Source organism: Falco rusticolus, chromosome 6, assembly GCF_015220075.1.
Source record: "Falco rusticolus isolate bFalRus1 chromosome 6, bFalRus1.pri, whole genome shotgun sequence".
Classification (NCBI taxonomy): Eukaryota; Metazoa; Chordata; class Aves; order Falconiformes; family Falconidae; genus Falco; species Falco rusticolus.
The window spans coordinates 47837235-47850928 of record NC_051192.1 but is presented as its reverse complement, the minus strand read 5'-3'; the positions used below and the strand labels follow the sequence as shown (position 1 = coordinate 47850928).

General features: G+C 42.5%; 1 protein-coding gene across 10 annotated transcripts in view; it reads right to left on the bottom strand.

Annotated features, from left to right (window-relative positions):
• The window catches only part of EPM2A (EPM2A glucan phosphatase, laforin), a 53920-nt gene extending 44567 nt beyond the window's left edge, over positions 1-9353 (bottom strand). For 5 of the 10 annotated variants that reach the window (XR_005104799.1, XR_005104800.1, XR_005104798.1 and 2 more), the window contains exon 1: positions 8997-9353. Coding sequence is in view for 2 of the 10 variants with exons in the window: in XM_037391154.1 (XP_037247051.1) it covers positions 8997-9258 (262 nt within the window). In the remaining 8 variants the exon portion in view is untranslated. Of the gene's footprint in view, positions 1-192; positions 7739-8359; positions 8911-8996 lie in introns of those variants that run through there. The other 5 variants (XM_037391155.1, XM_037391159.1, XM_037391156.1 and 2 more) reach the window with 5 other exon arrangements.
• Positions 9354-13694: the final 4341 nt, after the last annotated feature.

Genomic DNA, 13694 nt, shown 5'->3' with positions numbered 1-13694 from the left:
AAGCTGGGTGCTCTAGACTTCACGCCATTAGGAGGGCAACAGCTTGAAACAGATGGTGCTGAGCTGAAGGCATGCTGCAGAATCCCTAGGGGAGCTGCGAGGCAAATTCTCACCAAAAGGAACCCTTTGATAAATAAATTGTTACTATAAATACATCCGCCCCCTTACAATAACCAGTCTCCCCATGCTTACCCAAACCTTGCGCAAAGAGTTCAAGATACTTTGAGTAAACCCTCCGTGAATTCCCAGTCTCTAGAGTGGGAATTTATCACAACTCGCATTTAAACACCATGCTCAGGCCCAGCAGCTGTGTAACTCCTCACCAGCGTCTGCCAGACAACAAGAGCTCCAGTCCCAGAGCTCACAGCACACACCGCCAGACCACTGGGTAGGCTTCCAGGTACCTTTAATATGAAATAAACAATTATTTGGGTGAATTTTTAGGGTTTTTTATAATCAAGAAAACTGTGCAGCCTCAAAGATTTGGGTGATTTTAACAGCATTTCAACTTTTCTGTTCCTAGAGCCCATAGTAAAGCAAAGAAAATCAAATCTGTTTTCCACTCACCTATACATCTTTGCAGAAGAGAAAATAAGCACAAATGCTCTTTGAGAAAGGGCAATACACAAGAGAAAAGACAAGTTTTTACAGTGCAAACCACTTCTAAATTAGTATTTTTCTTCATTTTGTTTTTATTCACACTATTCCAAGTAGCAAATCATTGGCTTAACTATTTATTTTTGGGAGGCAAACACACAATCATTTAAAAACATGTAAAATTCAGCCATAAAAAAGGGTAAGTTACATATGTGAACGGTACCGATCCTCTTGTCAAGCGATCACATCGACTTCCCTAATTAAAGCACTAAAGGAATTTGCATGAGTTTATTAGAAGGCACGGGTCCTTGTTTAACCAATAGGGTAGCACCCTTTTTCCTTCAATAAGATCCAGAATGATTTCATTTCAATTCCATCTTTGTGACTCTTCACAGCAAAAATGCTTATCTGAAAGAAAAACATAAAAATGAGTTTCTAGGCATTAAATGACAAAGCTTCTCATTGCTTTTGCAACCCCCTTGTTTGTCTCTACTGCAGATGGTTGTGCAGGAGAATCCACTGATGCAGGGGACTGCTGGAGAGCAAAGCAACCAAGCAGCCTTGCTTACAGCTCAAGCCTCACAGGGAGCTCCTTCAAAATCTGCGTGACTGCACTTACGGCTCCTGATTTAATGCATAGGAAGGATGACCAAAGTGGTCAAGAGGGAAGCTGGCTGTGCAACCGACCAAAGATTAAAACCACAGATCTCCACATAAATGATAAATGGCACTGGCAAAAGATGGAGACAGAACAAACCAAAGGAAAAATAGGTGAAGATACAGTAAGTAAAAGATGTCCAAAGACTGAGGACTGGAAGAAGATAAGCAGGGACCAGAGGAGGATCTTCTGAAATTTGATCTAATCACATAGAGTAACAGAGTGCAATGAAAACCCATCAGTTACTATTTTATTACAGCTGTACTGCAGGGATGAAAAAATTATAATCCAGCAGTCTGCCAACAGCACAGACTCATGCTGACACAGAGGACAACTGCATGCAGATTAAAAGAAGAGTCACAGTGGTGAAATTATCAGCTTGATCTCAAAAGATAATGAGCAAAATCTGGGTCAATGAAATTTCTCAGCACCATTAAGTGTGGCAAACAGAAGAAAACATGAATGAACAAAAAAAAAAAATAAGATTGCCTCTTCCACTGTCTCTGCAAGGCTCTTTGCAGAAAAGCCACTTAGTGTGCTGCTCAGCCACAGCTCTCCCAGCTACCAGCTTTTTGCATTTTTTTATCTTTTCTACTGTTTGAGGGAAGGTATGTAGAAACTCCAGGGCACAGCAGCAGCCATAGGGGTGCTGTGTACCTTGTCCCTGCCTTAGGCAGACCCTAAACCACAAACACAGAACTTCCAAACCTCCAAACCCAGCAAGGTCAGTGTGTTTCTCAGTTCACTGCTACTTTTGAAAAACCACAGGGCTACTTAGACAACCTTAGATGCACACATTAGCTTCAATGGCAACTAACAAATCCAAACAGCAAGCAGCCAGGCAATCTTCAGATCACCTGCTTACAAATCAGTAAGAGCAAAGACTTACTCTTGTAATCTTTGCCATAAATTTTGCATGAAGCAGCAGGCTTTACACATCAAGTCAAAATTTTAAGTATGCCTAAATATTATAACTAATTACACTTGCAATATTAAATGAGGTCCTTTAACAAGGTAAATTAACATCTTGAGTTTGCTGCTTAGAAATTCCCCTGGAAGAGTTTAATAACATCATAAGCACCATCAACACTCTGGGGGCAGAGAAACACAGAGGGGTTGAGGAATAGAAGATTTAAAAAAAAAAACAGTAATAGAACAACAGGAACTATGAGAAACATTGGGAAAAAAAACCCTGCAAAATGAATGATTTAAAAGATTAAGTGTTTGCTAGCTTCCTTATCTTTCATACCAACGAAGAAAAGCCTCAAGTCCCATTTTGGACACAATTCTCACAGTTACCCGAATGTGCTACTGCATGGTGTCATTATCGGATATTATTTTAATTGAACTTCCTTCACTACACTTACGATATTCAAATTCACTTACCCTTTACACCAGATTACATCATGGAAGTCTCCCTGCCGCCTGTCTAAATGAAATTCAATCTCTGATGTCTTAAACCAGGATCTGTCTCAACCCCCCCACAGCTGAATTGCTCCTGACTGTTAAAAGCACAGAGGTAGGGGAGGCTGAATTCCCCTCACTGGAACTGAGTGAAGTCAGGCATTTCACCAGTTTGAACCTGCCACAGGCTCTTGGACCAGAGTCCCACCTTCGTGAAGTCTCAGCAAAGGCGCTTTGTTTTTACACCCCTGACAAAGTGCCAAATAACGCATCTGAATTCTGTGTCATATACTAACCCTTTACTTGTGTGCTTAATGAAAGTATACTTACTCTGCTTTTTAATGCTACTTTTTCTGCTGTCAATAAACCGTCTTCCCTTTAGATTCTGAAAACAGTAGAGGAATTTATAGTATTACTTAAATATCTAATATTGCTATAAGACAAAATTGTTCATTTGCCACACCTGGTTCACTAACTCCTTCATGACTGGTTTGATTTTCAGAAATGCTTCCTTGCATTTTCCAGCCCAAAAGAGATATCCAAACCAAAAAGCAGATGACCATTTGTATCATACACCGCACGTTTACTTCCTACCAGACTTAAATCAGACTGTTTCAACTTCTGATTTGGTAGGGCTGATATATATAACCAAGGAAACAAGTTTTAAACCTATTAGAATCCATGCTGAATTTGAGATTTTGTCTATTAGTCTACTCTGCAGAGAACTTTTCATGGATTTTTTTTTTAATTATGCCAGAATTAGAACTAAGTGGTTTACAAGAAAGCCACCCTCAGCATTTAATGTTGTTAATCAACAAGGCTTTTTTTTTTACCCCCTTAAATCAGAGATGAAAAAATAAGACATTTCAAAGGCAACTTACAAAAACATGTGTTTCATTCCTCCCTCTATGTCTGATTAGGCACAGATGTTTCTCAATGGGAGCCGCTACCATACAAAGAGTTTTTAATCAAATGCCCCGTCTAATGATGTAGATTAGGCCAGAGATAAGAACTAAAATGGAATTCAGCTCATAAAAAAAGAGGTTCTTCTCACATAGATGGTGGAAATAATATTAAAGAAAATAAGGATGATAGAACAATGGCTGACAGCAACAAGATGTATAGTGTAATACAGCCTTCCGAACAGCTTTGAAACTCTATGTATGCTACTGATTGTTACTTTCTACCATACCAGCCAAGACTACTGAACGATAGGTAGGAAATAAGCTACATCAAAATAGTAACCATGGTAAAATCTTAACCACAGTATCATCCCCGTTACTTACACTTCTCAGGGCTTCTGGCCATTGAAAATAAATTCTTGACCCATATCGCAGGCTGCTGTCACTTGGAAGTGAGGGCAGGGAGTTAAGTGGGGATGGGAAAAATGGTAAATAAATAAAAGTATTTGCAAAACCAATGCATTTATTGTAACTTTACTCACTATAACCACAAATGCTTTAGTTGGGCTCTCACAGCAGTCAGAGCTGGCCCCAGATTGTCTCCGTGGGTAGGAAATGACACATACCTGCCAAATCCAGAGGACTGCATACGTACATACTTATTTTTATTCTTCTAATTGTGTAGTTTCAGGGGCAACTCTCCGTTGATTTATTGATCTCCAGGAGTCTGCTCAGTGTAAGTTGGTTAATGCTGACACACAGATAGGAAGTAATGAAAAACTTCCTACCAATTAATTATACCAGAATCCACGCTAAACCTATGTCTTGAGGGGGATGAAGAACAAAACACCAGGAGCTATTGCACTTTGTAAACAAAATTTTCTCTTCATTCACTGAAGACTTATTGGAAAGTAGATTTCAAAGTTATCCACTTTTACTCATAAAGTTTTCTCACACCTGAAAAGTGTTAAGGCATCTAGCATTGTCCAGAAAGCAACAGCCTTGCACAAACAAAATGTGTTAATTACCCACACTCACTCAACTATCAATATCCAGTTGTGCTTTATGTGTCTTCCTCATCACTACCTACTTCAGAACAAGACTGGGATGGGGGAAGCAAGTAAAACCCTGGATTATTTTCAAAAGCGGAACAGATTAAACACTGATGAAATGTGCAAGTAGCTGCTAGAAACTAGGCAGTCACTGGCTATACGCAAGTAAAACGGCGACACCCAGTGGGAACAATACTACATAAAATCTCTGCATTAAAAGAGTACGAAGAAATGGTATCCTCTCCAGACTGTTTTTCTTTGTTTAATAATAAAAATGCTACCTAATGTAGCGATCTATAGACTAGCTTTGGGAAAGACGACGACATTCATCTAGGCTACAGAAAAATAATGTCACGTCCAACTGTGCTTCACCAGAATAGCCTCAAAGAATTTTTACTTTGCTTTATCCTGCTATGGCTTAGACCAAAATATGTTTTATTCTGTTACAATCTCTCCAATGCAAATGACAACTAGTTATTAACTGCCTATACAGCCTTTAAAGAATCTCTCCCTTTAAAATAAGAAATTATACCCATTTTGTTCCATGGAGTTGAGGCCAATAGAGACTGTTTTAGGTTTCAACACACTTTGAAAATGGAATTTTAATACACCTTACTATCATTGATGTTTTCAGCCAATCAAGTGCTCAACCCTTGAAAGCTATGATCAAATTTTACTTCTAGTATTTCCACTAATTATATTACGACATTATGAAAACCTTTATTACTCCATAAATGTTCCAGTCTTTTTGAACTCTCATCAGAAGTGTATGTTGTCCAACAGATGGCTTCAACTGTAACTAACAAGCTCACAGAAGCATGGACTGGAAATGTTGGAAGGCCAACATACCCAACTGTTTCTAAATCGAACTGTGTTGTATTGTTGGTTTTGGGTGCCCAAGAAACCACAGAGAGCAACAGCAGTTCAAACAAGACACCTTTTCTATCCTCCCCCCTCCCCAAAACTAGAGAAGTTTTCTTTTTGGAAGGAATAAGGCTCTGCTCACCTGTACAAATTACTAGAACACAGGCTGACTATGCTTTTCAGCTTTGTCTCTCGCAAGCTTCAAGCAAACACCAACTACATCAAACTAATGGTTATGTGACAACGGATCAACATTTTAGAATATAACCTTATATTTTTTATATATGTTTTCTCCCCTTTTCAAAATGTAAGGTGTCAACAGACTGCATTCCATCATCTCAAACTACAGTTTGGGGCATACCCTTAGCAACTCCTCTGTCCTATTATGGAACATGTATCTTGCATAGTACCTACAGTTTATTTAGATCAGAGTAAAGGGGATAAAGGCATAGATGAGTGTTCAAGCATAAACTCACAAAAACAAATTCAACTGTAAGTTTCATCTTGTATTTATTTAGTTTTGACAGTAGGCACAATATACTTTTACTTTCCAAGCTGAGACATATAAACCCAGTTCTGAAGAATCTACATCAAAACCAAAGTACAGAGAAAGACACATAGGATGCAGGTGGGGGGCAGGGGATATATACATTCATTTAGTCTTAATCTTATTTCTAATCTATTCCCAGATTTTACAGCTCAACATAACCAACCTGTTTTTCACAGGTAGGCTGTAGCAGTCAGAAACCCTCCTGGGTAACAGGCCTTTCAGCTGAGCTCACGGCAGGTAAACAAAGTACCAACTCTGAAGAAACCTCACTTGAGCCAAAGTGCATACAGCAATCGTGATTTGAGCCATAAGAGCTCAATAGTTTTAAGCAACAGGCCCTGCATACCGAGCTGCATCATCGCCCTGGGACAGCAGAGGTAAGTATCTGAACCTTCAGGAGCACAGGAGAGTCTCCTCTCCCACCTCATCCTCCTAGAGAGGGGAACTAGTGCCCTCCAGACACAAGCAACAAGCCATCTTGTCATTTCTTGCAGGCCAAGCCTCACCTGAAGGCTTCCTACCAGACCACCTGGCAGAACCCAAAAGCCACAGAACACTAGCCCGTGACTTTGACTCTTCTAGCCCACAAGAAAAATAACTTCACTTTAAGTTTCCCCATTGCAGTGGAATGGCTTTAAGGATGAACAAAATTTACACTCAAAACATACGATTCAACATGTACTGTAGTATTATAAAATAATATGCATTACTAATGGAATTCTCACTGAAGTATACTAATGAAAAAATTGGGAGCAATTTTCTTAAATACGGCACACTCGCATATCTGCACCCATAATTGGATAGGTTTTTCTCTCGTTACAGATGAACACCTCAACTCATAAACTTCGAGCTAGGATCATTCTGCACTTTCCTTTATCCCTCATAACCATGGCTTCAAAACTGCAGATGTTTTGTAACTGCTAAATATCTCCCAAAGTACATTTTAATAAACACATAGGATACTAAAGAGCTAAAGCACAGCATTTACTTATCACAAAAAAAGTTTTTTTAAAAACAGGCAGTTGTCTTTTCAAAATGTGATTTTTACAAGAATAAACAGATGACAGACAAAAGTTTTACAGTTGAAAAAATGATCATTAAAACAAATGACACAAAAAGGGACAGCAAGATATTTCTTAATCACTGGACAGAAAAACATCCTTCAGCTCCCTTCATGTAACACATGAAGAACAATAAATTTCAAAGTTTAAGCTAATTTAGTTCTTTCCTGTAAGTAACGACTTAGAAAAAAATGGTTGATATGAATAAGTAATTAAGAATCCCCTCTGCATTTGGATGATATGCCTGTTTGTTTTCTATCATTTGAGCTAAGCTCAAACTGCTGAGCATTCACAATGACAAGAAAAAAAATCCCATGCACGTTAAATCCTAGAAGTGCATCAGTAGCACTACTGCCAAAACATAATTTATTACTCAGACTCCATTTAGTAAATGTGCTCCCAGGTACAGACAATACCTTGAGATGTCATTACTTCCCAACAAGGCAGAAACCATCACCTTACAATCGCAAATTCTCTACAGACTGGAATGCTCTATTACTATTTCTATATTCTGTGTGGTGAGGACTTTTTTTATACACCAGTATCACTGGCATATTATATACAACTCGGCACCTTCAAAAGAGACCCAATTCTGCTTCCTTGGACAGATGCAAAGATTTTTATTCCATAAATTCACTTTTCCTGCATTTCTGCAAAAGAAAAACATGGTTAAAACAGGCAGAATATACTATTTATTTTAGCTGCTAAATAAAACAATTACTATTACACAGTGTAAACAGTACTTCACAATATAAACTTCTGCGAAGGTACTATTAACATATAGTTTTTATTAGCATAAAGAAAAAAATAAATGCAACTTATGACAACACACATGTTTTAGTCTATGTGACAGAATGGCAGTTTAAAAGTGTGATATGTATTCTTAAAATGGGTGAAGAGCAACTGCTGTACAACACATTATTTCGGTATGTGGATTATAAAACTATTTTATAAATAAAAACCACCCTCACAAATTACCTAGGCATCTGTCAGGTCCGTATTTAGTGATTTATGTGACCCAGCATACAGTTGTATTTTAAGATCCTCAGATATAATAGAACAGCACATGCAAACTGACTAGTTATCCAACATTTGTCAACACAGAAGAGAAAAAAGGTGGAAGTCCTACTGCAACAGCACGGCGACTGGAAAAGCTGTGACAAAACCTTCCCTATTTTTTTCCCAGTAATTCCGATAGTAAACTTTACCAGCCTGAAAATGCCACCGTGACATTTCAGCTTACTGAAAAAAAAAAAAGTAACAGATCGCACCTTAAAGCGCAAGTACGAAACTCTGAGCTCTTTACTTCTGGGGAAAGAAAAAAAAAAAAAAAAAAAGACAACGTGTGCTAAAGTAAGAAAAAACCCAATGCAACTGCTTCAGAGGGCTTTTATCAACCTAGAAGTGCAGGTTCCTTCTGCACTCACCGTCCTCCGCCACATGGTAACAAAACGTTTTTGTTAGCGAGTGCTCACGGCATGTCACGACACGCAGGTTCTGCCCGCTGCCGGACTCGGGCCACCCCGCGCAGGCGGCGGCCAGCGCCGTCCCCGCCGCCCCCGCAGCACCCAGCTGGGGGCCGGCCCCTCTGACAGGACCCTGCCCGGGCGATGCTCGGGGCCAGGCGCGGGGCTCTCGGAGCCGCCAGCGGGGCAAGCGATGCCCCCAGGGCGGAGAGCTCCGCCCAACGCCGAGCCACCGCTCCAGGCGGGCCCCCGGCGGCACCCCGCCGGCTGAAGCCCGCGCCCGACGCGCTCCCCCCGCCTCACCGGGGCCCAGGGCGCCGCCGTCCGGCCGCTCCCCCCCGCCTGGCCCCGCCGCCAGCACCTCCCCTGGGCGGGGCGCCGGCTCCGCCCAGCCGCCAGCGCGGCCCGTCCCGCGGCCCGAGGGCGCCCGCCCGCCCGTTACCTTCCCAGAGCAGGTCGCCGCCCTGCCGCCGGAGGAACTTGTACCAGAAGGGGCTGGAGGCGTCCTCGTCCGGCAGCGCCACCTCCGCCAGCCACAGCGCGGGCTCCTGGGCCGGCAGCGGGGCGCTGGGCCGCGCCGGCTTCATGGGCACGGCGCGCTGCGGGTCCCACTGGCCCAGCTCCGGCCGCGAGCCGGCCACCAGCAGCGCGCCGCCGCCCTCCGTCATGCGGGCCGGCAGCACCACGCCGAAACGGAAGAGCATGGCGGGTCCCTGGGCAGCCGCCGCCACCAGGCCGCGCCGCCGCTCGGGGCCGCACTTCCGGCGGGGCCGGGGCGGGGGCAGGGCGCTGCGCGCGGGACGCCGCCCCCGCCGGGCCCGGTTGGGGGGGCGGGGCGGTTGCGGCCGGGCGTGGCGGCGGGCGGGGAGCGGCGTCCTCTGCCGGGGCTGCACCGGCCCGGGTGCGGCGGGGCCCTGCGGCGGCGGGGGGACTGACTGCCCGGAGCGCCGGCCGGGAGCTAGAGCACCGCCTGCCCCGGTGCCCCGCTGGAGGGGGAGCGGGCCCTGCCGGTAGATCCCGGCCGAGGCCTGGGCGAGTGGGCATGTACCGGCCGTTGAGTGACGCGCCGTTACTGCCGCGAGCCCAGGCTCGGTTAGCGCAGCGAGCGCACCGTTACACAGCACCGCACACCCGGGTTAGCCGCCGGTGGGAGTTCGGTGTCCGCGGTGTTTATGTCTTTGCTGCAGACGGGCAGGCAGGGTGGTGAGAGCAGGAATGTGAAATACTGGGGAGGGCAGAAGGCTTGTTAAACGTTCCTTGTTAAACGTTCTGCGGCTCCTGAGAGCAGGCACTGCGTCCTGCCCTGCCGGCTGGAATCGGGAGCTCCACGCAGCGATACTCGGTGCTCCCGACAACGCACGGGAGGATGCGATCCACCGTGTATAGGGGGGTTCTCGTCTGAATCCGCCCATTTCAGAAGCCTTCACGGACAGAAGCAGAGGAGCAGTAACTTTGTTTAGGTCAAGTTCTGGGAACAGGATGAAGACCTTGCAATGAGTCCAAAGAAATTCCGCCTCAGAAGATGGCTGCCCGCTTCCTGTGTGCAGGGGTGATGACGCACTGCAGTGTGTGTACTGCCAAATTTGTGTTCCAGAGTTCTTTAACTCATTTTCATTGATGCTCATGGAACTTGTGTAAGTGATATGGCCCTACTTTTCCAGACATAACCAAAGCTAAGGAAATTCTGGCTGTCCTCCATGCATTTCTGCTCACACCAGCCCTCCCTGTTAGCGCTGCTGCCACTGTGGAACAGAGCACTACATTTTAATCTTTGCTTTTGCTCAGCCTTAGAGTTGACTTACCCGTAACCTATCTCATCATTGTCTTTCAGACACCCACCCCTTTACCATACTCCTTGATTTTGGTATTCTGGGCAGCAGAGTGTTAACAGTGAACATTGGGGGTTTATCCCAAAGTTCAAGCTTAAGCTTGACAGTAGCCCTAAAAGCACCCCAGCATACTATGTCTACATAAAACCATATGCTTCTGTTCATTCCAGTCACAGTCTGGGCTAAGAAACTGCAGGATCCACCGATAAATCTGATTGAAGGTTTAGTTCCTGGCTGTTGTCTAAGGCTCAGTGTACCTTTAGACAAACCTTAACTTCTTTGGGCCTATAAGTACTCAGTCCTCATCTGAGACCTGTAAGCCACGTGGAACAATAAAAAAATGGTTCTTTCGACCCTGATGTGCCAAATACTAGCTTTAAAAATAATTCAGTCCATCCAGGTTCCGCCTTAATCCATTTTGACAGACATCAATATCGGGTGTTAGATTAAACTTAGATTAAAGTTTAAAGATGACAGAAAGTGGCAAGCTTGGCTTCCTGCGGATTCCTAAAAAACCTAGTTCCAATTAGCGTTAGAGTTGAGAGATCAAACAAGAAAGGCTGAAAAACTGGATTTATTGTTGGATTCTACAAGACTGGGATAAAAACTAGAACTGGAGATTGAATTGGGACTCAGAAGACTCATGGCTGGGGAAAGTGGGAATAGAAGAGCAATTTTTATTGGTGAAATTGTGGACTGAGTAGGGCTGCAGGCAGGATAAAATGCATTTTCCAAGGTAGGTGACCTATAGGTACCGTAAGGTTTGGGTTTAAGCCCAGAAGCAAAGGCAAAGGCGTGGGTTTTCCATTGCTGGATTTGCACGGTCTATGGATTTGTCATCTCCTAAACTGGAAATTCAGCTAGAGTAAAGGTGGGGGAAGAGGGGGCAGGGGAGATGTTACGTTCATTGTTAGTGTTTGGGATTGCAGAAGTTGTTGAAGAACTTCCACTGTGGGGCCATTGGCATAACCCTGAATTTTATTTTAAGTGTCATCCCAAGCCTCCTAAGGAATGATTAATAAACTAGTTTCCTTTGCCAGAATGACCTCTTATCCTAGTACTGCCTGGCCAGCGCTCTTCCCCCGCAGTCCTCAATGCTATTCTCAAAGCTAAAAAATTTCTCTATAATCCAGTCGTGTTTTACAGCCACAAAATTAAACATGACCATTTCCTTTTTTTTCCTATATCAAGTCCTCATTCCAGCTTGGCAAGCCTTACAGGTCCCATCAAAATGCTTTGACATAAGGGGGCCAAAACCCTAATAATCAAATCGCTTTTACCTGTCTCAGAAACTATTGTTAACTGTTCATACCTGTGGGAACAAACTACTGTCTTGGTGGCCTGTCTGATCTGTAATAATAAACGCTGTGCTTTTGTGTTCTTAACAGCTGTTTAGCATCTAGCAATATATACTTACCCTACAGCATCTAAGCGGAAGCCTTGACTTACCTAAAATCTAACAGTAAATTAGCAACATAGTGATGCTTAATGCCTAATTTATTTTTAAGCCTTCAATTTATTGTCACTGTTACCATCCCAGGTGTTTGGCAATACTGTGTTTGTAACTGACTAAATGGAAAGAACTGTACAATAAAGATTATTTTTCCATAGCTTTAGTATTGCGATCTCTGTAAGAATCAATTGCTTTGTGGGATTTCTTTCAAATTGTGCTTGGTAGGTCTAGCCTTATGTAATTTCCAGCTAATTAGCCTTGATGTGTGGTTTATTCAAAATTTGTGCAGGTGTTGATGATTCCATGGGACAAATCACTGAGGCTTTGTACCAACTTACCATCAATAGTTAAGTCATCTGTTCCTGCCTAACTGTTGTAGCTAAAAGGGTTCTAAGGAAAAGTTTGAATGTCCAAAAACTGGAGCTGTGATTATATTTATGTACATGTAAAACATTAAAAGGCATTTTCTGTTGCTGTGTGCTAACTTTTGCAGAATTGTAAATCTAACTTTCCACATAGGGCCTTACTGAAATACTAATGTTGAGATTCAGTGTTTATACAAATCCCATTGCTGTGGATGATTACCCAGTCAGGAAAGATACATTTGTTGTTTTCTTATCCTACAGAAGTCCCTCTAATTTCTTATACTGTCTTTTCCTGGCATAAAATTGTTCTGGTATTTTTGTGAACTCAATTTTGAACTATTTGTTACATTCAGGAAAATTGGACAAAGTATTCCTGGCTGAAATTGTAATAAAGACACTAATTAAGAAGTTTGACAGTATGCAGCAGTCCAAAATTCAGCTTTCCAAGAGGAAAGTTGTATTTTTCTTCACAATTTTCATATTTGAAAAGTGTCTACTAGGTATAGAAATAGCACAGAGTTATCTGAACTAAAATGACAGATGAACTTCCATGTTGGCGTAGACTGTGTAGTGTACGTGTTCTTTACTGATTACAAACTTTTACAGCATGGGCCGCTTTGCTGCTTGGCACAGCTTTATCTGTTGTTGCTGTACAGCGATCTCAGTAATATTTCCAAGTAGGGAAATCTGTAGTGAAGACAAGAGTTTGAAAAACAAAAACAAAACACAAATACTGAGAGGATCTGCTTGGAGAAGGGAGGGGGAGTGGGGGTGTTCCTGACTGCACATTGTGGGTGATGTTTAGATCGGCTGTGTGCCTCCTAGACGAGCCTTTCTTCCCTTTTTAGGTAATTTTCTCTCTTTTAAAGATATGGAGAAAGTGTTACTGCAATTTCCAAATGTTTTGCTAATTACAGAAAAGAGAAAGGCAGCACACTGTATAGTCTTGCATGTAAAGGGGAAAATGTATTATGTGGTAAGCTGATTTACATGCATTAGTGATTTAGGTAAAAAGCTCATTGCTGAAAAACTTAAGTCTATGTTTCGTCAAAGAGATTGAACTAAATATAGAAATAACTAGTTAATACAAATAATTTAAGACCACTCTTCTAAGTGAGTGTTGATTAATAATCTAATCAGTGCTTTATACTGAAGTATCATTGTCCTTCTTGTGATAATTCCAACAGAAGTATGAACTAACGCTTTCACTGTTTGTTCTAATTTGACAGTACATCAGCTAAGAAAAGAAAAGCTGAGATTTTTACCTTTATAGTCTGAAGACTGAAAGAAGACTAAGCAATTCAAGAACCTGTAACCAGATCAGCACTGTTATTCCTATTTTTTAGGTTTAGGTGCTGTGTCAAAGCAGTGATAACTGCATGAACTGTTTTAACTGCTTAGTGCTAGTAACAGCCTTTTATGCAGACTAAGCTACAGAAGTTCTGGCATGCCTGACCATTTTAGGAATTGTGTTGGAAATTTTTATTGTAGTA